We start from the raw sequence: 24,603 nt of genomic DNA on the forward strand, positions 1-24,603 counted from the left end.
TTTTCCATACCTCAGTCATCTGTCATCTTCCCAAAACTTCAAAACTCTCAAGAGAGTACAATGCATGTCGGATGTGAGAAGAGTGCTGTCTCAGTAAGATTGACCTGATCGGGAAAATTCACTTCTTCTTTTCTTCTCCTCCCCTTTCACCCAAAATGACTCCTTCAGGAAACATCCAATCCTTCTGTAGCTCAGGGGATCAAAGTGCTGTATTGTTGGATCTTAATCACATATGAATGGCTCCAGAAGGGATCAGAGCTCTCTTTGTTCATTAGAGGCTTCTAGGCCAAAACGAGTGCCAGCAGCCATAAAGGAAATATGTAAACCTCTATTTGGTCATTCAGTGAACCGTGTCAACTCTAGGCTTGACCTCCACTTCTTTGCACAAACTTCCTTCTGCAGGAAGGTGGCCCAGATCATGGTCCTAAAATATATTAATGCTAGCAATTGTACAGAAAGGGATTTTTTTTTTCTTCTATTTGATGTCCCTCTACTAATTTTTCTCCTTTCAATTTCCTGCTTCTGAATATCCTCAGCTTTAAGTACAAACTAGGATTCAAAATATTCCAGATTTATGTGTATCAGGTAGAGGAATGGTCTATATCACTGCGGTATCACAGGGCCTTGCAATCTGTAGTCAAATAAACAAACAAACAAACAATTCCACAAACCGCGGTTAGCTGAGAGAGATGGTGTTGCCCTCTACTCTCCCCTCTGATTTGGAAGGGTGCCTGTTGTGAGGTTAGTAGCATGCAGCCAAGCCCAGTGCACTATGGAGAGGTCTGAACAGTAGCTGTTTCTACCAGTGTAAAGCAACAGCTTTAAAATATGCTTGAATGGGGAATGAGTAATTAAATTACATAGTACTATTCCCTCACGAAGAATACTTATAAGAAGGAATCTAAAAACCTTTTGAGTTGTGCCTCTTTATTTGTTATTTCTACAGACAACTGTTTTACCTTCTCTCCCTTCTCACTTTTCTGTCCAATCATTCACTTGTATATATTGTTCAGTTCGCACAAGTGTGTGATTATAAATTAACTTGAGTCTAACTTGTGATTACAAATGAACTTGAGTCTAACTTGCAGTGGTAATAATGTACTATGCAAAAGTATGTGCCAATATCAAAGTATAAGACCATAGATGTTTTTACTTCATAAAATAGGTTTCTGTTCCACTAGATGTGTACATATCTCCACAGAGTGGGACTGGTAATAGGCAGATGAACTGTTTGTGGGGAAAAAAAAAATACTTGACCAGGTATTTTGCATACTTTATAGCCCATCAAGATGTTGTGAGTGCTTAATGAGGTGAAACAATATTGGATGTGACATTAAGAAGACATTGTATTTCTCCTCTTGCTCCAGTTGGGCATTTTTGTGCAGCCATTCTAATGATAATGTCACTTTATCATCACTGTATGATACAAATAGATAAAGTGACATTATACAGATACAAATTGAGATGCTCTTCTTCTGTGTAGACTAATGTGTACTTGATAGCTAAAGTGCAACCCTGTATCTTTCTTATACTGCTCTATCAAGCATGAGTAAATTACATAACTGATAATAAACTTACTGTCATCTCTGAATGCTAGTAGTGAAAGCAAGACAGAGAATGAGAAGTTTCATGTCCTCCAGGGTATTTGTGCATAAACACAAGTGTCACTGTTTATGGGTTATCTGTCTGTTACTGCCATGCTTTAAAATGTCATCCTGTGAAGAAGGAAACCAAATGACTGAGCTGATCAATCATTTACTGTGGACAATGAAAAGCAAATAATTGAACTGTTCATTTTTACCCTTTAGGTTAGAAAATTCATTGTGCAAAGTAAATGATTGAGTCTGTTCACAGAAATAAGGATTGGTTTATATGGCTTGTGAGTGTACAGGCTATGTTAGTAGAACAATGTGACTTTAAATATAGTTTCATTGGCTTTTTTATCTACAGACAAGGCTAAATGGGAAGGAACTTAATGTTTTAACTAACATGGTAAAATTCACAAAATTCACATATGTTAAGCTTTTATAAAAAATGGAATATACAAATCCTGCTAGAAACATTATGGTGTTGCATGTGTTTTGCATAAAATAAGCAGAACTGCTGTCTCGCCTCCTCCAAGAGTAGCTGAAGATCCAATCAGACCACCACCCAGTGGATTTTTTTATAGGATCCAGTTGTATTGTTTGTCCTACATTTGTCTTTAATCTAAACCCAGTTGATTTCATTTATACCTTATTTTTACTGATAGATCCTGTTAATACATTTTAACTCTTATCAAGGAAGCAAACGAACCATTTTTTGTTTCCTGAGACAAATGTCACTGTTTCATTTTGATTTTTCTGAGCACTGCCCACTTTTCAGTATACTTTGCTTCAAGCATTGTCAAGTCCATTTGCAGATTTGTGCTCTCTAGGTGGCAAACATCAAGCTGATACGCTACCAGCTGGGCTGGAATTTTTTTCTTTTAATATGATGTCATTTCTGCTGTGCTGGATTAGACATCTTTAGAATCAGGATGGTTTATTGCTTGCAAGTCATCTAAAGCCATTTTATTTGGTTGATCTCCTCACACCTCTCTCTACTTCCCCTCTCCAATTCCTGCTGCACTGCCTGTGGTCTGACTGACATGATGATGACACTGTCCTTTCTATTAATCTGTCTACAACTCGGCTTATAAAACGGCGTGGCTGGTGGCACTCGTCACTGGATGTTTAGTAAATGCCGTACAATGTGCAAATGCTACTTTATTCAAAGTCTGAGAATTTGATTCTTCTCCAAAACAGTTTTGCAGTAGGCAGCATAATATCTTTTCCAGCTTTTCTGGAGCAATGTATAAAACACTTTATTTGTTGTATTGATTTTTAAAAAAAACTATTGTTAATGCTTCATGTTGTAATGAGATCATTTCTTTTTTGAGAGGACAATTGGAAATGTTCCATTAGCAAGATTTCAAATTTTAGCTGTTACCAAATTGACTTTTTTTTTGTTTAAGTCACTAAAACATCTGTGAATTATTAGCAACATACGTCAGTACACTGATTAGTGATTAGTACACCAGTAGAAGCATTTTCCAGAAGCAAACATAAAACATATCTTTCTAAATTCTAGTCTGTTCAGATACCCTGGCATGGTCTATCTGTGTGTATTCATAGGACCATGCTAAACATTCAAATCTAAAATGTTATTGAAGAACATATTTTTAACTTTGTTTTTATATATGTATTCCTTGCAATGGTTTCTTCTTTTTCTTTGAAATCCGGACCACTGTAAAGTTGAAAACTCAGTCCCTGAGCTGGAGATTGAGGAATATTCAGTAGCCTGTTGCTAATTATCTCCTTCTCATGTCACCCGCTGCCTAAAAGGCATAACAAAATAATAATACTAAATCTAACTGGAAGTGTCAGGTGTAAAACCTCAATATAGTGCTACTTTCAGACTATAGAAAAATAGCAACTCAGATTTATTTTTGGTGCTTAGGGCTGAAAGATGATCTATTTGTTGTTTCATTGTCTTTGTACTATTTTGGAGCTGCACAGGCTGTGGTGGAATAACACTAGATCCTATACCATACATCTTGGCATAGAAATGGCAGAATAGTTTAATCGTATTAAACCTTTCAATTACTGCCCTACAAATGACTATTTGTTCTTGATGAGTTTCTCATTCAAGTAACCCTCAACCTCATAAAATAAAAAACTCATACTGAAACCTACGCTTTATAATGCCAGATTTTTTTCCCATTTTCAGTTTACGCAGTTAACTTGTATCAAGTTTAAAAATAATGCTTTAAAAAAATCAATTTCATGGTGAATGAATCTAGTCAAACAAGTCATTTAAACAACATCTTACTCGTGTGTAGCAGACCGTTTTACAAGTAACTGAGAGTTTTACAAGCCTGTGTTTCAGACGGGATAATTGGTTGTTTCTTATATGTGAGTTTGGGACTTAAAGTCATTAACTTCAATATACAGAACCTTTTCTGGGCTGGTATGGAGTACTTAGTTAAGGTCGTTTTAGCTGTAGTCATATTTAATAGTTCATTATCAAGAAGTGGTAAAATGGTGCAAATTTCAAGTATGTTCTCAACAAGCTAGTGACATACACCTCTTAGCTTGTCACTAGTGGTCAGCAAACTTATTAGATGGTGATTTCTGATGCAAAGAAAACTCAATTAGTAATTGCAAATGTGCAGAATTAAGACTTATCTTGAGCCCCAGAACCCCAAAATTTAAAGAGGTGATTATTCCTTCATTAGACCACAATTTTGAATAGGAAGGTTACTCGGTGAGTGGAGAGTGCTTAGAAAAATCTGTTGCATTAAGATATTTCAGTCAACTGATATTAATCTTCTCATCCTCTTAGAAAATTAAAGTCAGCTATATATTTGCTATACACAATTTCCTTTCCAGCAAGAAGCTTACCCCAGGTGTAATGCGAGGACCTATTGTTAAAACTGTGAGTCAGATTCAGAGGTGGAGAGAAGGAGCTGCCTGTCAGCTTGCAGAAGCCGGGTTTCCCTTTCTGCTGGAATCACTTGACAAATACTTGCTTTTGTTTTTTCATTGATACAATCATGAGAATTGAGGGTTATTAAATAACAAGAAATGGAGATGAGTCTGGAGCTGCCTGGAATACTAGTTTAAAGAGGTGACTTGCTGTGAGTTTGGAAACATTCCATAACTTCCAAAGGCCTGGACCTAGAAAAACCCAAAGGACAGATCTGCCTCCTCTAACCGTAGGGCAAGGAGGAAATCCTCAGAAACAGCTCCTGCAGAAGTCCCTGATGCTGGAGGAACTGGGGTGTCATAGAGCCCATGGCATTCTGGCAGCCAGGAACCAAAGCTAGGGTCTCTGGGAGCACTTTTTGCTTCACAAATACTGTATGTTAACTTTTTCCAAACAGTATTTATTTCACAGTTTCTGCTTCCAAACCAGAAATGTTAATTGCAGTTAGTTCTGGGCTTCCATTGCCTCTGTGTAGACTTCACACAACTAATAATAATCCCATCAGCAAAAGACCTGAAGGGAGGTTGAAACCATCCTACATTTATACGCTCTACTGTGTACCTGGTACAAAACAAGTGAAGTAGGCACAACAGCTGTCTCATCTTCTCTGCATGAGATCCCACGTTGCGTAGAACCACAGCTACTGCCGAATAAATGGCTTTTCTTTTGTGTTCATACTGGCTGTTGGCTTGGAACGGTTTCAGCAGTGTAAATGTGGGGAACCAGCCACAAAGCCTTTAGAAATCTTGTTCTTTGCTGTTGATACAAGAATACATGTCCATACAGTGTTGTGGTGCTTTGCAGACGTGGGCACAGTATACAGATGTTATTTATTCAAGTGCTAGATTTATATACATGTTCAGGCAAATGCAGATGAATCATTGCATATGCATCTCTCCAGAAAATACTGTTTAACTATTATCTGAACAGAAAACATGCCATTTGCAGAAGGGATGTCATAATAAGGATTGATCTTTGAACTTCTCATTATTCTAAAGGTTATTTTGACATTCAACATCACAGGTAAACTTTTTTTTTGGGGGGGGGGGGGGTGTAAAAACTCAGCACTTATGTACCTGTGTCTCAGATTTTGTTACTAGTTGAAATAACAATTTGTAGTTAAAGCTAGCACATTTTGCTGCTGAAATCAGCGTACTCTGTTGTTAGTATCATATTCTGAAGTAAACCATGAATATATGCAGTCTGCTTAAAAAAAGAAATGCTATTCAAACTCTGCAAGGCTCTGAAAGATAGCTGCTTAAAGGTCTTGACCATTGAGTTTCCGCTAATTATTTGTATTCCTTCAGTTATTTAACTGAAGATGTAACAAAAAAAAAAAACCAAACCAAACTTGAGTGAAAGAAGGTAGAGAGGAGATGAGTGTTGGTATAGTAAAAGCTTTTAATAGGTTTCTTGTAAAATTATCTTTGGATATGCTTCATTTTGTTTATTGTGGGATTTTTTTAAACAGATTAGAGAAATGACTGTAATTTAAACAAATTGTCTTAATTTTAATTTGATCTTAAGTTCAATAAGTTATATTTGGTGTGTCTTTTGGTGTATATTTGGATATACTTATAATACACTTATGTAGAAAATTGTCCTTATATGTAGTAAATTGGCATTTTTGTGTCTATGTAGTATACGGGGGGAAAAAATGTGGTTTTTAAATGTCCTCCAAATAGCTGACTTTAACCAGGGCTAGTTTTCAGCATTACTCTTTAGGATTTTATATTCTAACACTTTAGCTGTAAGTACGTAGTTGTCAGACAGTATCTGTTGCAACCCAAAGTACTTCAGAAAACACAGTGGTAAGAGAGGAAGCAATAGGAGCAGTAACAAAGAGTTAGTTGTAGTCTTATATTAAATCTGATGTCTGATTTCCATTTCTGATTAATTCTTTAGAACAAACTAAAGAATTAAAGCTGTAGATATTAAAAGAAAATATTTCACTGTGCTTTTATTGCACACATTTTTGTGCAGTGTCTCCTTCTGTGTTCTCCTTGTTTCATTTGTCACTCAAGAAGGGATGCTGTTTTGCTCACTCTAGAGTTGTATATTGTGAGCCCTTGTCTTGTTCGTCCAGCTCAGCAATGGTTGTATGAATCTTCATCTGGAAGTCTGATTTTCTCTATATAGATATCCTGCTACTGCTCTCATGTTATCTCTATGTATTCCAGTTGTAGGAAAAACACATAAAAGCACATGATTACATAAACAGAATATGCTGGGTGAATGAGATATGGAAGGCAAAGTATAGGTGTATGTTTTTGGCAGCTACCCGATTCTTATTATTTCTTTTGAACAAATTTACAGAATGTAACCAAAGAAATCTAATACACCATAGTACATTGTTGTGTGGTAAAGACTTGCATGAAAAGAGCTGATAGATGGTAGTAGCTCCTCAAAGCCTATTTTTGCTTCCATCCACATACATGTAAAACTCAGTAGTCCTTTTGCACCCTCAGCAGTTTTTTGTCCTCACTCTTACCCACCTTATTTGTCCCAGACCATTATAACATGACTGTATGTATCTGTGTTTAAAAAAATACTTACCAATATCTTCCACTCTCTCCATCCTGATAGATGATGCAATACTGTATATTTTACAGTAAGCACTCCTCTGTATTCATCTTCCAGCTCGGTAGCTTACTCCCCTTTTTCTTCTTTCACACTTGCATTTGCCAGTACTATGTGCTCTCTGTTTGGAACAGCATGTCTGTGCTGATTTGCCAGGCATCCTATTTCTTCATTCAGAACAGTTAAGTATCTTCTTTAAAATACATTTTTTTCAGCAATCACTTGCAATCTAAAAAGTGTAGCTTTTTTGTGGCCACTGGAGATAACAACGATGGAAGAGTGCATCTGTTCCACAAAGCACTGTGTAAATTATTTTGTGGAATACAGGTATAATTGACTGTATTCCTCTTCGTAAAGACTTATGAGCCAAAAATACTGGCCAGGTCTATTACAAAGCTAAGTACAAAGCTCAGTTGGAAGTGTTTCAGGTAATCTTTTGTAAAAAGCAAAATTTAAAAAAAAAAAAAATTTGAAAGCTTTACAAACTAGAAATACTAATTTGGAAAGTGTTCACCACTAGCTCTAAGGAGTTGTACAAAAAGACTTCTGATGGTTTTGAAATCTTGTCTAGAGAAATTGCTTCCCTGCCTTTACAAAGAAATGCTGAAGAAGGGAGTCTTGGGTTTTCTTTTGGTTTTACTTTAGCAGGTCATATTTTAAAAACACCTCCCCCCCCCCCCCCAAAAAGCAGTTACATAATTCTGATTATCATAATATGTACTTAATTGATTCATTGTAAATTTTTAACATTGCACATACAGACTTTGGATTCAATGGCACACCAAAGTCATCTGGCAGTGAAAATTAGCTTCAAAGAACTAGACTTTAAGAGCATTTCTATGTCTGATAGTGTTGTTTAAGCTCAACTGGCGTACCTGGGAATAGCCCTGTGCATAGGTTCCTCCAGCCCACAGCATACCACCCTCCCTTCCCATCAGTTGAGGCACTTTCTTTCCCCTCCCTGTTGCATAAGAGGTATTCCATGTGGAGTCTATAAATATGAGGCATAGGTGTTTTAGGAGGAGTGCTTATAAGACATAGGTGTATTACAAGGATCCCTCTAGACATGGATGAGATCACTGTTATGAAGAAGCATACGAGCAGGCACATGGGAAGTATCTTTTCAGGAGGATATGAAGTGTCTCTGTAAGAAGAATAAACATTATGAAACTTCTGCAGACATATTAGCACGTTAGAGCAGCTGTTCTGGACAGACAAGAGGTCCTTTTTAGCCAAGTAGGGTGTCAAATAGAGAGCTTTCTAGCAGATTTTTAGGGAAAAGTATGAAAGTGTTAACTCCTGTACAACAGTGGGTTGAGCTAGTTGATTTAAGATGAAGTGGCTACCAATCCATTCCACCCACTCTTACAAATCACTGTACTAGAACAGGACCAGCAGAAAACCACGTGTAGCAGCTCAAGAGGCCAAGCAGTTTGCAGTCCAGCACACTAACATAAACTAGAGTAGATTTCAATTTACTTTCAGCATCAGTGGTGATTTAAGCAATGGGTTCCACTCTATGGTTAGTAGGTCAACATTTGTGGTTTCTATTTAATTTGCCAGAATTTCCTTTCTTTTGTTTTCTGTTTTCCTTTTTTAGACATAACTTCTTTTACCTCTAATACCATCCTTTTGCTTATTGCAACTGTTGAAAGCTTTTTTTGTTTCTTTTAGTCTTCTGTAGCAGTATAAATATACCCTGAGCCTCTAATTATGGTATTTTTTTTCTATGCCACCTGCAAGCATTTTACCTTTTTAGCCACACAGTTAATTTTCTTTAAGTTACTCATTTTATGTAGTTTCCCTTTTTAAAACTTAATGCTATGTGATGGACTTTTGGCTTTTTCTCTTCTCCAAAAATACTGAATTTGCGCATGCTTTGGTCACTGTTATAGACAGCTTGTCTGTTCGTGGACTCAGCAATCAAAATTGCCTCTCTCTCCTGCATCTTTTAAACGGTTGGTCCAAAAGGCAGATTTTTATGATGTCTGAAAAGGCAATCTCAGCATCACAGCTCAATGAAACTAGGGAACCTGTTATGACTTAATTTCTTGTCCATGCAGATTTGGGATAGATGAATGAACCTTTTCTTGTGGTTAACACACAGATTCAGCAAATTAGGTAGCTTTAGTTTAATTCATACCTCCACCACTCACCCTCTTGCAGTAGTACTTGCTTAATCCTGTAAAAGTCTTTGAAAAAATTTGGCTAGTGGGGACACTGACATGACTGCAGCCTTTAATTAGATATAATACACATGTGTTGTTACTGGGGTTTTTTTCCTAGTAAAATTGTTCAGTAAAACAGCAATGGATGAAAAAATATTTTAGCCATTAAGTTCTCCAAATGCAGCCTGGTAATGTAAGTGACTACCTGAATTTTGTATTTATTTACAACAGATTAATCAGAGTGGGTTGGAAGCCTTTTTGAGTTGGTGAAATTTGGTATTATAATTTTGAATATGAATGAAAAATAATACTTTCAATCAGCTTTTTTTCATGTTGAGTAGTCGATAGACATGACTCTGTATTCATATATCACACTATCTAACTTTTCCTATGCATCTTATGTTCGTGTGTGTTGGGAATTGGATAGATGAGGTTCAGTAATAGAACAAATGAAAGCTTTCAGCAGGGCCTGGTTACTCAGCTTACGTATATCAATTTAGCGACATCAATTCCATGCTGCTATGCTAATTTACACCAGCTGAGGTTCTGGGCATCAATCCTTTTATTATGTCTTGACTTTTCTAGCACGTAGGTTAAGCAACATTTGATAACCATATGTTTATTGTGTTGTGCCAGTAGAATAGGTCTGAGAAGGTGGAGTGTGGGAAGAGTGGGAATAATTGCAAAAGTATATTATTAGATTTTATTGACTTCAGAATGTGGCATAAATACAATGTCAGCTTCTCTATAAAACAAGCCCCCATGTGGAGTCAAGACATACAGTGAGATCCTGTAAAATAGTAGTAAAGAAGTCTTAAAATTATGTGGATTTAATTGATTGTATTTTCTTCTAATGTTATATCTTAAAAATTTAGCAATCTCAAAGTAAACACTTAAAAATGCAAAGCCAATATGTAAGTGCATGCCTAATGTGTCAGACATCTGAAGCACGTTTGAGTCTTTATATTTTCCTTCAGCATCCATGAGCAGGCAGAAAGCTTTTCACCATTTATGCAAGAGGGGAAGACAAAAGAGCTTCTCTTAGGAGCTCACTCCTTTTGTGCTAGGGCAATTGGAGGGAGCTGTAAAATAGTTACTGCTGATTATCTGATTATGCAAGAACTACCAAGATGAGTAAGTATTCAGAGAATTTCAGCTTCCTTTGGATATTTTGGTGATTAGTGTGCATCCTCTTAGGAAATCTGGTAGGGAATGAGTGTGAGTGATGGTCATCGGGACAGAAAGCAACTTGAGAAATGAAAGTGGATGGAGAGCTGAGAGCATTCCAGTAGAAGACTCAGCTGTATAAAGTGTTGGGTATCTGATTGTGACGGTCTGTTTTCATGTAGTTGTTTCATCTCTTGCATGTAAAAAGGGGTTCCTTTTTAAATCTAAAAAGACTTAGTTGTTTTTAGAACTTAATGAAATCTTCTGAGTTAGAGGGGGAGAGAAGTTATAGTAAATTGGAAAGTATTTGTGTCTGCAAATGTCTTTCTGGAAGTTTCAAAGTCGTAGAGCCCACTTGCAAAGCTCTGAGCTTTAGGAAATGCCATTGTGGTGTGAAGTTTAAATGGGAAAATATAGTAATATACCACAGAGTGTCATTTGGGTTGTGGAAAATCATTCCTGTGCTACTTCTGGTTTAGTTAATTGTTATTTGTAAACCAATTAGTGTTATTTTTCTATATCAGGATTAGAGACAAGTCATATAGCAAATCTTTTTTTTTCCATACGTATGAATAAAATAGCTGTTCCTTATGTGAATGTAAACAGATGTGCTCTTATGCCAATATCAAAACTTCCCATTTCAAAAAGCCACTGCTTAACAAGCACTTTAATTTCAGCATTTCTTTAGGGCCTATTAATGCAGATACTCTGAACTGTTCCTTAGCTGTTGAAAATGATAGTACATTGCTGATTTTGTTACATTTTGATTACACACCTAGAAATAGTAAAAAATAAATTTTAATCAACATTGGGCATCCAAATAAATAATTTATCTGCAAAATTTGTTTCACTAAATCAATCGATACTGGTTTACTGCTGAAATAAAAATTCTATCTTGGCATCTACAGTCACCGAAATACAGCTTAAAGTCATTGTGTTTTTCTTGGCTAGAGGCTACCTTGGTAAGCAATGTCATATTTGCCCACAAAAGCACAATCATAGAATCGTTTAGGTTAAAAAAGACCTTTAAGGTCATCATGTACAACCATTAACCTAGCACTGCCAAGTCCACCACTAAACCATGTCCCTACCACCACATCTATGCATGTTTCAAATACCTCCAGGGATGGTGACTCAGCCACTTCCCTGGGCAGCCTGTTCCAATGCTTGACAACCCTTTCAGTGAAGCAATTTTTCCTAATATCCACCCTAAACCTCCCCTGGCACAACTTGAGGCCATTTCCCCTTGTTCTTTTGCTTGTTTCTTGGGAGAAGAGACCAACACCCACCTGGCTACAACCTCCTTTCAGGGAGTTGTAGAGAGCGATAAGGTCTCCCCTCAGCTCCCTTTTCTCCAAGCTAAACAACCCCAGTTCCCTCAGCTGCTCCTTACAGGACTTGTGCTGTAGACCCTTCACCAGCTTTGTTGCCCTTCTCTGGACACGCTCCAGCACCTCAAAGTCTTTCTTGTAGTGAGGGGCCCAACACTGAACACAGGACTCGAGGTGCGGCCTCACCAGTGCCCAGTACAGGGGGATGATCACTTCCCTAGTCCTGCTGGCCACACTAGTTCTGATGCAAGCCAGGATGCCGTTGGCCTTCTGGGCCACCTGGGCACACTGCCAACTGATACTCAGCAGGCTGTCAACCAGCACCCCCAGGTCCTTTTCCGCCGGGCAGCTTTTCAGCCATTCTTCCCCAAGTCTGTAGTGTTGCCTGGGGTTGTTGTGACCCAAGTGCAGGACCTGGCACTCAGCCTTGTTGAACCTCACACAGCTGACCTTGGCCCATCGATCCAGCTTATCCAGATCCCTCTGTAAAGTCTTCCTGCCCTCCAGCAGATCAACGCTCCCACCCAACTTGTTGTCATCTGCAAACTTACTGAGAGTGCACTCAATCCCCTTGTCCAGATCATTGATAAACATATTAAAGAGAACTGGGCCCAGTAGTGAGCCCTGGGGAACACCACTTGTGACCGACCACCAACTGGATTTAACTTCATTCACCGCAACTCTTTGGGCCCAACCATCCAGCCACTTTTTTATCCAGCGAAAAGTATGCCCATCCAAGCCATAAGCAGCCAGTTTCTCCAGATGAATGCTGTGGGAAATTATGTCAAAGGCTTTACTAAAGTCCAGTAAAGAACATCCACAGCCTTTCCCTCATCCACTATGTAGGTCACCTTGTCATAGAAGGAGATCAGATTAGTCAAGCAGGACCTACCTTTCATAAATCTTTCATGCTGGCTTGGCCTGATCATCTGGTTGTTCTGTACACACTGCATGATGGCACTCAAGATGATCTGCTCCACAACGTTCCCCAACACCAAGGTCAGACAGGCCTGTAGTTCCTTGGATCCTCCTTCTGGCCCTTCTTGTAGATGGACATCACATTTGCTAACTTCCTGTCAACTGGGACCTCCCTGGTTGGCCAGGACTGCTGATCAATGATGGAAAATGGCTTGGTGAGCACTTCTGCCAGCTCCCTCAGTACCCTTGGATCCCAGCTGGCCCCATAGGCTTGTATGTGTCTAAGTGGTGTAGCAGGTCACTAACCATTTCCCCTTGGATTATGAGGGTTTCATTCTGCTCCCCATCGCTGTCTTCCAGCTCTGGGGGCTGGGTACCTGGACAACAGCTGGTCTTACTGCTAAAGACTGAGGCAAAGGAAGCATTAAGTACCTCAGCCTTTTCCTCATCCTTTATCATTATGTTTCCCCCCACATCCAATAAAGGATGGAGATTCTCCTTAGCCCTCTTTTTGTTGCTAATGTATTTAAATAAACATTTTTAAATTGTCTTTTATGGCAGTAGCCAGATTAAGTTCTAGTTGTGCTTTGGCCCTTCTCATTTTCTCCCTGCATAGCCTAACGACATCTTTGTAGTCCTCCTGAGTTGCCTCCCCTTTCTTCCAAAGGCCATAAACTCTCCTTTTTTCCTGAGTTCCAGCCAAAGCTCTGTATTCAGCCAAGCCGGTCTTCTTCCCCATCAGCCTGTCTTTTGGCACATGGGGCCGGCCTGCCCCTGTGCCTGTAGGATTTTCTTCTTGAAGAATGCCCAGCCTTCCTGGACTCCTTTGCCCTTCAGGACTGCCTCCCAAGGGACGCTGCCAGCCAGGTTCCTAAACAGGCCCAAGTTTGCCCTGCAGAAGTCCAAGGTGGCAGTTCTGCTGACCGTCCGCCTTAATTCTCCAGGAACTGAAAACTATCATTTCATGATCACTGTGCCCAAGACAGCCTCCAACTGTCACATCACCCAGTCCTTCTCTGTTCGCCTTCCCTAGTTGGTTCACTCACCAGCTGTGTCAGGAAATTCTCTTCTACACACTCCAGGAACCTCCTGGACTGTTTCCTCTCGGCTCTATTGTATTTCCAGCAGACATCTGGTAAGTTGAAGTCCCCCATGAGAACAAGGGCTAGTGATCGTAAGACTTTCCCAGCTGCTTATAGAATAATTCCTCTGCCTCTTCATCCTGGTTGGGTGGTCTATAACAGACTCCCACCATATTTGCTTTGTTGGCCTTCCCCCTGATTCTCACCCATAAACACTCAACCCTATCATCACCATCAGCAAGCTCTAGACAGTCAAAACAGCCAACATACAGGGCCACACCACCACCCCTCCTTCCTTGCCTGTCTCTTCTGAAGAGTTTGTAGCCACCCATTGCAGCACTCTAGTTATGCAAGTCATCCCACCATGTTTCCATGATGGCAACTATATCATAGTTTTCTCGCTGCACAATGGCTTCAAGCTCCGACTGTTTATTGCCCATGATGCACACATTGGTGTAGATGCACTTCAGTTGGGCTCTTGTTCCCGCCACCTTTTTTGGGGGGAAGCCCTAATTCCTACATGACGATTCTTAGGTGCTTCCATGGTTTCTAAGACCATGCGTCTAACCTTGCATCTTTGCTGCCGCATGGATCTTCATCCCCTACCTCCACTGAGACGGCAGACCAAAGGACCTCACTAGCACACTATCCCTCAAACATTGGTGTGCCACCCCCCAGGATTGTCTCTAGTGAGCCTGGTTTTATCCCTTTTCCCCTTGAACTCTAGTTTAAAGCTCTTTCAATGAGCCCTGCTAACTCCTGTGCAAAGATCCTTTTCCCTCTTTCAGACAGGTGAACTCTGTCTGTCACCAGCAGGCCTCGTGTTGTGTAGACCGACCCATGATCAAAAACCCCCAAATCCTGCTGGTGACACCAGGCTTGGAGTCAGGTATTGATCTGGTGGCTCTTCCTGTTTCTCCCCTTCAACTAGAAGGATAGAGGAGAGCATTACTTGTGTTCCTGATCCCTTAACTAGTCATCCTAAGGCCCTGAAGTCTCTCTTAATTGCCCTCAGACTTCTTGTTGTACCTTATCACTGCCTACCTGAAAAATCAACAATGGATAATAATCATCTGGGGACTGTACCAGGGTAGGAAGCTTTTTCTTCACATCTGTAACTTGAGCTCCAGGGAGGCAGAAGACTTCCCTAAGAAGTGGGTCTGGGTGGGCGTATTGGGCCTTCTGTTCCTTTCAGAAGGGAGTCTCCTATGACAATGACCTGTCTTTTTTTCTTTATGGAAGTGGTTTTGATGCAGGGCGTAGGTCGACTTAACCTCAGTGACACCTCCAAGCTAGATGAACCATTGTCCTCCTTGTTGTTCGGTTCCACCTGCAGAGCCTCATACCCGTTATGCAATGGGAGCTGGGAAGGTGGGACAGTCACAGAGGAGATGCACCTGCTGCACTGGGCAGGAACTTGTCCCCATTGCCCCTAACCCTTAAGTTGCTGTGTTCAGCCAAGGAGAGAGAGGATAGGGAATCCTCCATGTCATGTGTCCTGCCTACCTGTGGGGCCTGTCCCAGGGAAGGTAGGGTGCAGTTCCAGTAGTCTGTGTCTCTCTCACACTCCCTGATACTCCTCAACCTACTCACCTCCTCCCAGAGCTCCATGCTAGTCTGCTTATTGCCATCTTTTCCTTATGTATGTGTTTCTAGATATTTAATGCTTTTAAACTCAAGTATTCTCCTTACAATGTAATGACCTAATCATTTCTTCATATGGTATAGACTTAATTCAAGAGGCTATGTAAATAAAATTGCAGACAGACTTCAGTGAGCTCAATGGGCTGATGGCAATAGTCTTCCAGTAGAGGGGGTGTGGTGGACATCCTTTCGGATGTGGGTCTGAAACATCTCAAATTACTCTAGCCATATTTGTCAGCTTAACACTAGCAGGCTGCTCTATCAGCTAGCTGCACTGACGCCTTGCTTTGTTATGCTTCCGTGAAACTTTTACTTTCTCCCCTTATTTAGCAGTCAAGAAGGCTGTTGCTGAAACAGGCAAGAGAGCTTTCTTACACTGCTTCTCCAGTACCGTGATCGGTGCTGTTAATTCAGCATATTAATGGAGGTAAATTCAACTTGGTGTCACTTCATCTGCTGGAGACATTGCAATATATCCATTATGGAGATTAGTATTTAGGTTCTGATCACATATAACCATGTTAACATATCAGATGCTAATGGCACTGAGATAGCAGTGCTAAAGAGTTGGTATGCTGATATTAAAATACTGATTGTTGAAGTACCATTTATTTCAACTTGTATGTTTTCTGAAACTTGTTTGAGGGGAAGTGAATGTCAAGCTTCATTTTCAAATGTTTGCAGGTTGTTATTTATACAATTCTGCTTTGTTGGAGATGATAGATGTTAAAAGGTTTTACCTCGGTCTTAGCTGGGGAAGTAGAAATTCCCATCTCAAATTCACCATTTTTTTCCTAATATTTGTTACTAAACACTGCTCAAAATTCCTTTCTAAAAAATAACCTTTTCTGCCACATTGTCACAGTTGAATTCTGATTTATGTGAGTTGATATAACTACAGTCAGTTTCTTCTATTAGAATACATTACTAGAGAAACAAAATTGTTCTATAGACACTGGAAGACCTGCATAGAGATATTGTAGCTTGTCTGGACTTTGGAAGCTCTTTTCTTTTCTTTTCTTTTCTTTTCTTTTCTTTTCTTTTCTTTTCTTTTCTTTTCTTTTCTTTTCTTTTCTTTTCTTTTCTTTTCTTTTCTTTTCTTTTCTTTTCTTTTCTTTTCTTTTCTTTTCTTTTCTTTTCTTTTCTTTTCTTTTCTTTTCTTTTTTCTTCTCTTTTCTTCTCTTTTCTCTTTTCTTTTCTTTTCTTTTCTTTTCTTTTCTTTTCTTTTCTTTTCTTTTCTTTTCTTTTCTTTTCTTTTCTTTTCTTTTCTTTTCTTTTCTTTTCTCTTTTCTTTTCTTTTTTCTTTTCTTTTTTCTTTTCTTTTTTCTTTTCTCTTTTCTTTTCTTTTCTTTTCTTTTCTTTTCTTTTCTTTTCTTTTCTTTTCTTTTCTTTTCTTTTCTTTTCTTTTCTCCCCTCCCCTCCCCTCCCCTCCCCTCCCCTCCCCGCCCCCCCCCTCCCCTCCCCTCCCCTTCCCTTCCCTTCACTTCCCTTCCATTCCCTTCCATTCCCTTTCCTTACATTACCTTCCGGTGCCTTCGCTTCCCTTCCCTTCCCTTCCCTTCCCTTCCCTTCCCTTCCCTTCCCTTCTCCTTGCACATGGATCCTTGCACAGTGTGGCTCCAGTTACCTGTCTAGGGCCTCTACTGCCTACCATAATATGAATAACTGATCCTGTTGTTGTGCATATTTGCAGTCTGTGATAAAAGAAAATTAAGAGTATTTGGCAATAATTACAAGTAACAAGAATGTGCAAACTAAGTCAGGACTAAATATTTCTGTTGGTGTGTTGACAATAGCAGGTACTGAAGGATATAATTTTGGATGTAAAAAATAAATGTCCATTTTGACAAGTCAAACGTGAGTAGACTTTTAGATATCAAAGACTAAAATTTTGATGAAAACAGTAATCTGTGGACCAAAATAACCTGCAGACGGTTGTCTTCTAAGAGGCATCAAAAATATGTTTTGATACTGTATTTTCCAAGAAACTGCATCTTCCTCAGTTATTTTGTCAAGGCTTAAAATCACCTTAAAACTTGCAATCATATTCTTATGCCTCCATGCTGCATGGTTGCTGCAGAAGTAAAAATTGGATTAGTTTAATTAAAATGTTTCCTTCTGTATAGGCATTATTAGGTATTGTTAGTAAGCAGCTGAAGTCTGCTAGCATGTGCTGGATTTTGAACTAAGGTGATTGTAGAAAATCATCATATCTCATGTATAGTACCTATTACTTTCCTAATCACATTAATGTGCTAGTCTTCTATGTTTAATTTTAGAAAAACTAACTGATTTTGGAAGAATTTTTATTTTTCTACTGTTTCCAAGGTTGTTAAGAGACCCTCTGCTATAGCTCACCTTTGACTGGAATGTTTAGGATTTGTACTTTTTTGACAGTTCATTTGTGTAGTTAGTCTGGTGACAAATTCTGCATCTGAAGTGTTTCCCGATAAGAGTATGATGAAACATACAGCTTTAACATTAAAATACAAATATAACCTAAAATTTCTTAGTTACTTTTGCTGTTTTGGCTATGTTTTTGAACACTTGTATTGTGTGCTTTGCTCTTTGCCTTAAGTCCTTATAATTCTTCCCCAGACCTCCCATGCTGTTAAATGCATGGGTAGAATGGTAGCTTCCAAGCAGGTCACTCACCCCTAAAGAAAACACTTTCAGGTCACGTCATATAACCTGTATTATAAGAACAGCTGTTGGTAGGATTCAAAAAAATGAGTGTCCTGATCTTTTTACATGAGGGTTTTTGATGTTTTGTTTTGGTTTTTTAGATGAGAGAAGAGAGTTGTCATTTTATTAATACATTCGTCTCTCTCTTTCTTTTTTTTTTTTTTTAATAGATAAAAAAGTATTTTGAACTTGAGCCACTTGCACGTGGAAAGCGCTGGATTCTTAAACCCTGCTCCTTGGATGATATGGAGGCAGTAAAAGACAGCTTCTCCCTTCTAATAAACTTGCTAGAAGAGAGAGACTTCGAACCTTCAAGAATGTGAAACGCAAGAGAGAAGAGTGGCTCTCCAAGCATCACTGTACCTGCACGTTCTGCTCACAGCTTAATTATGGTGTGGTATCAAGACTGTGCTGTGATATGTTGTTCATACAGAGTTAGTGCAGAATGTCCTTTTGTTAAAATAAATATTCTGTGAATCAGGTACACAACTATTTCCAGTAAAGTTGTCTACACTACTGAAATAGGGAGTTCCTCTTTGTTTACCACTATTTCTGCACACTGCATGTTGCTTTCTTGTACTGCGATCATCATTGATAGAAATTTTACACGCACAAAAATAACATAGTCTGTAAAGGAGGAATTTTACCTGCTACCTTGGTTTTTAAAAAATAACTAATGTCTTAAGGATTTGTGAGACTAATTTGTATTAGCTTGTTTATTGACCCCACAGTATGGAAATCACAGCCACTGAGAACCTTAATAGGATACCTTAAAGGCAAGCAGTTTCATATTAATGCAGAGGTTAGTCATGAAGTTTTACTAACTGAAAACACAGTTGATGAGTTATTTGATTCCTCTTCTAACGTCACAGCATAACCTTGTCAAAGGCAGAACCATTATTTTGCTGGAAGTTTCCTGAAAGGTAAATTAGCAAACAAATGTGTACGGATAACAGTATTTGGGAAAAATAGGTATTCTGTTCTATAAACAGGTGGTCTAAATAATAATATTTTTAGAAAATATACAAAAGTTGGATAAAGTAATAATTTTCATTGAAACTAGTTTTCAATAAGAGAAGCAAAGCAAATGTCTGTTAATTCAGCTGTGGAGGCTTTATTACTAGTTAGAAGTGTGACTGATTTTACATAAGGATTGCTTCCTTTATCACTCCCTCATAGAGTACTACTGTTATCGTAACATTGCCAAGGCTTCTATACCATAATGAAGGGCCTTCCAGTGTTTGTATTATAAGCTTCTCTTTTCAAGGATTATAACTTGTTCTTTCCTCTGGGCTAAATGTTACTTAGAAGACAAAAAAAGTATTCACTGGAACAACATTTGTAATACCTTTGGAAAAGTCCCATTTGGTTCCAGTAACACAGTGCATATTTCTTCTTTCCAAGTTTTTGCCATTGTAGGTTTGCGATTTTTTGGCTGCCTTTTGTTGATATTTTAAAACCTTATAAACTGATTTTGTCCGTTGAAGAAACATGCCAGGTCACTGATTCACCATTAAGTCAGTCACAAGAGGGTATGTGCAGATCAGTCACAGGACTGGTGCACACCTTGAATGTTGTGCCTTGTGCATTCAGCTACCCTCGTGCATGACTGTCTACAAACACAAACTGTAGTGATGTGTCTGTGGTTCCTCACTGATTCTGCTTGTGAAATTCGTAACTCCTTTTTTTCAGGGCTTTCAGCAACATATCTTTCCACTCTGATCATTTATTTTTTAAGTTTGAAGTTTATTGTAGTTTCTCACTAGTGTATTTGGGAATAGGAAAATAGCAAGACTCAGCTTTTAAAGGCTTATAAAAGCCATTTCTCTATTACTTGCAATTATACTCTTTGTTAAACAAATTTTTTTAAATAGTTTTTTTATTTACTTTTAAATCCATGGACTTCTTGCATTGCTCCCTCAGAATTATATCTGCTCAAATGCATGGCCTGATGATCACTGTTTTAACTTGCTTCATATTACCAGAGAGAAGCTGGGAGAACTGGTAAGCTCCTCGCTTAATTTTGTGATAGAATTGGCAGAAAGCCTGAAGGGCATCTCATCTTTCTTTGTTTTTTCTTCTCTTTCCTGCCAGGTCAATTGCTTCAATCCTAATACTCTTGGAATTACCCAAGAACTGGAATTGTTTAAAACACATAGAGGAGCCCTGTGTTGGTTGGGTTCTCTCTGCATAGTTTAGACATGACCCAGCTGCCCATTAGTTTCTCTTGTGTGGGTTAAGGAGGCTCCTTTCCCTAGATTTAAAGAGGAACTGGATCCAATTTACAGTTCCAAACTCTGTCTTAGTTGACATGAGCTTAGACGCTCCAGAGTCCTCAGATTTCCACAAGGTCCCCAGATTTCTGTCCTGTTCAGGGACAATGACAAATAAGAAGTGGTGAGGAGGAGGAAGAAAATTATTTCCCAGAGAAGGCAGGCAGTGTGGGGAAGCACAAAGAGGGATTCAGAGCTTTTACTGCTTTTTCATTGAGCATTAGTTAGAAGATAAGATTTGTTTACAGTTTTTCCCATTCTTTCCCATATTTCAATTATGGACCAAAAGGTACAGCGAATGAAAATAAGCCCAACTGTGTTGCATTCTAAAACTATACTTACTTGTGCCATCAGTGACTCTCGTCCAAAAACTTTACAGTTTCTGAGTTATGTTTTGGTCATGATTTCCCAACTATGCACTGTTGGAAGGTGCTACATGACTAACATGCAAAAGGCCCAAGTAGTTGATGCGAATATGGCTTTGGCATATGCCGGTGGCCACTTAGAGTAGGACCTTTGATGCTTAATGCTTTTTTTTTTTTTTTTAGGAAAATGCTAACTGCGCAGGAGCAGTGTGGTTTTTTTTTTTCAGAATGATTTTGAATATGCTTTTTCTTACTAGTACAGTGATCATTCCTCACCACAGGTTGAAACAATACCTCATAACTGCTTAAGGCTAAGACCAACTCTTTACTTTGAGTGTAGTTCTTCTGTGGTTTTGTGTTGTGGATGGACTTAATGGATGTGTACTTTTTTTAATGTTTATAAACACCTTCACCTTTTTATGGAGCAATTAAAAATGTTCATAGCAGCTCATGTCACACTTCCTTGTTCAAAGTGTTGTTGAGTGTTCTGGCTATGGTAGAATATGTAAGCACTGTGCAAGTTTTATTCAGATGACCAATATAAATTGTTTCTTTTTTTTTGTTGTTATTTCTTTTTTAAAAAATCTGTTCATGTGTGTTCATCATTTAGGTGAAATAAACTTGAGCACTAGGCTCTACTTTCCATACAAGTTCACTAAGGAGTGAACATTGTCTTTTTTAAAAAGATATTGTGCTTTAATGTTCTTTAGCCATCTGTTAAATTACTTTGTGTGTGTATGTGTGTGTATGTGTATGTGCCCACATTGGGCTTCTTCTCAGACCTGTGGCTGTCTGCAGTGTCTCAGCCATCAGAATGAAAACATTATCAATCAGTATCCAACAACAGCTGGTTTTGACAAGCTTCTGTCTGCTGCCTAATGCTTTACAACTTGTCAATAAGACCTCTTTGTCTCCCCGCTCTGAGCTGGTGATCTTACTGCTTCCATGTTGTGGTCTGTACTTGTACTTCTAGCATTTGTACGGGAAAAAAGTTAAATCTTAGTGGGTTTTGATATTCTTTATTGCTGTATAATGCTCCATGTGTATCTTAGCTTGCCTCTTCAAATGTGCTATACAAAAATCTGTGATGTATTATTTCATTTAACTTCTTGCATTTCATTATATTTATAGAAGTTGCAGATTTTTGTATCATATCAGTTAATACAGTTGCCTTTTTGTAATGGCAATTAATTTATATTACAAAAGTTTGTATCTTTACTGTAGTCAAAAGTATTAGTTAACTGCCATATTATCTTGACTTTATACTAAAAATGCAGTGTCTATACACAGAAGTTGACCCGTTCAAGTGGACAACTGCTGACATGAGGAACTTGTACTGTTTGTGATTTATACATGATATCCACTATCAAAAAAAAAGAAAAAAAAGAAAAAAAGAAAAAAAAGAAAAAGAAAAAAAAAAGAAAATAAACACTGTGTAGAGTTGAGTTGCTAAGTTTGGATTTCTTGAGTAGTAGCTAGTTTGGGAGTATGGTGTATTACCTTGATTTGGAATCTTCAAGATAAATTATTTACTCCTTGATAGAAACATATTACTGTATAACCATTGCTAAATTATACATAGTTACACATTTACACACACATGTATATATATAAAATAGAAACTTCAAAAAATTGGCTGATTTATTTCCACAGCAAGATGTTACTCTGGAAATATATCTGAAAGATACTGCAGGTTTATTGGTGGAATGGAGATTGGAATAAACTTTGTACAATTATTTCATAATGTTAAACTGAGGGACATGTTTATAAGGCTAGAAATTATTTTTAACTAAAGTTATGTGCCAAAGTACATATACAAAAAAAAAAGCTACAGAAGTTGAGCTGAGGAAAATACTAAGGGAAAAATAAAATCATGCTGAGACGTCTCAGTGTTATCTTATCAAACACTGAGTAAAAGAGACTCTCACAATGCAAGTTCTAACAGCTGATGGAAGTACAGCACTGCTGAGCCAGACTGGAGTTGCTGATTCAGATACTGAGGTGTGCTTTTCTTCATTTTATTATTTTTAAATCTACCTCTTACCAAGACTAGGATGGAACTGAAAGATTTGTAAACTTGGAGTATTTTTTAAATTCTTTTGTTTCATATAAATAGAAACTGAAAATCTGCTAATCATGCCTCATTTGATAGATCTTGAAAGAATTTTCGTTAGCTCATTGGCCCTTTGACCTAATAGTTCAAACAAATAAAAACATTTGTTTGTGTCAGCTGTAGGGTTAGTCATCCAGGGCCCAGGTTAACATGAGGATGAGAGAGAGTCCCATATCCCACATGAAAACAAATGCCATAGATTTTTCAGTATCTGCAGTCGAAAAAGACTCCTGAAATCAGGTAGGGCTGCTGAATTCTGTTGGGTGAAGAGACTGAAAAGGATCATTACCGTTTTCAATCCTCAGCCCTTATGGGTGAACTAACTTCATTGTGTGGGCTGGACTGAAGATCAGGTCTAATTTAACTAGTTCTGAGTTAGTTATATAACTAGTTTCTGCTTAGTTATAGCTGCTTATAATGTATTTTAGCTTTTATCAGATCTGTATTTGGAGAAACCAAAGTATGCCATATGTATTGTTCATTCACCACATTTCATAGGAAAAGGTACTATGTGGTATTCTGGTGGGTTTTGATGGAATATGTTCAGGACAGCCTTGTTTGTGGAGTATATGTTTGTGCATCAAGCATGTTCAGCACCCATGAATATGCCTTTATTTTTTAATCACCAAAACTGTCTAGAAAAGGCAGATATTCTGTGAGTATTGGTGCTAACAGTAGTCTGTGCAGCTCCAGTCATCTGTGGCATAAGGTGGGGACAACAGAAGAGAGATATTTCAATCATCTGGTTGTTAGGTTTACAGTAAACCCAACAAAAATGTTTAGCAAAAGGTCCTGTGCTGGTTTGGGATGATTATGGAAAAATAAGAGGTTTGGGTGTGAAGAGAAGGAATGACATAATCCATGCCCAGCCATACTACTATTATGGGAATAGAGGGGCTCATTGCCTGAAAATAGCCTGGTTTTGGTAAAGACCATAATTGTAATGAAAAGCTGTTGTACAGTTAATTTCTTAGCAGAGGAACATTTCCTCACACATGAAAAATCTGTACATATATTTGAGAACTTGCTCACATGCTACTAAGTAAGAGGCATGAATTGTACTTATTATGAATGTATGCAATATAAGGAAAGCCATTCACAATTAATTTTCTCAGTTCTCACTATTAGATTTTGAGCTAAAACTGACAAAAGAAAATCAGCAATCACACCACTTTTTTCTTCTTAACTGTCACCTTGAAATACCAAAATGCTGTTGTTAATTTTTATTACTATGTCATGTAACTATAATTTATTGCATTTCAGTGTGCACTAGAAAGTATTTGCATATATTAAGTAAAACAAGACAAAAATAAATCCTTTTGTGGTTTGGCAACTTCCGTGTATGAAGAACTGCCCTCTTATAAAGAGACATTTACCGTTGGAGTACAGAAGCCACATTTTATAGCTTTGTTATAAATTACTGCTAACTGAAATGCTAAATCCTGGAAATCCCAAACAAAAGGTCTGGTACTGTCTAAATCTATAGTCCCAAAGATAGTGTAGATGAGACAGCAAAATCATGACTTGCATATACATGTTGCAAAACCATCCAAGTTTAATGGCCAATCACACAGCAAAGTATTTGGTATTTTAACAATGTGACAGTCTTGGATTTGGAAGGTTGATAGATTTTTTCAGGATCAAAAGGGCATTTCGTAGAAAGTTTAATTTTATGGTAGGTTACATTTTGGGCCTGTCAACTTTGACACAGTCCCTTTAAAGCAACAATTCCTGCTGTGTGTTAAGATTGGCACTCTAAAAATTTCTT

At 38.2% G+C, this 24,603-nt stretch overlaps 1 protein-coding gene across 4 annotated transcripts in view; it reads left to right on the forward strand.

Moving 5' to 3' along the window:
• Nucleotides 1-24,169, forward strand: part of ARL15 (ARF like GTPase 15) — a 235,624-nt gene extending 211,455 nt beyond the window's left edge. For all 4 annotated transcript variants that reach the window (XM_075741068.1, XM_075741066.1, XM_075741070.1 and 1 more), the window contains one exon: nt 18,255-24,169. In XM_075741068.1, the coding sequence (XP_075597183.1) occupies nt 18,255-18,407 (153 nt within the window). In that variant the 3' untranslated portion in view covers nt 18,408-24,169. The remainder of the gene's footprint in view (nt 1-18,254) is intronic.
• The last annotated feature ends 434 nt before the right edge of the window (nt 24,170-24,603 follow it).

The sequence above is a fragment of the Balearica regulorum genome, chromosome Z (assembly GCF_011004875.1).
Source record: "Balearica regulorum gibbericeps isolate bBalReg1 chromosome Z, bBalReg1.pri, whole genome shotgun sequence".
NCBI lineage: Eukaryota > Metazoa > Chordata > Aves > Gruiformes > Gruidae > Balearica > Balearica regulorum.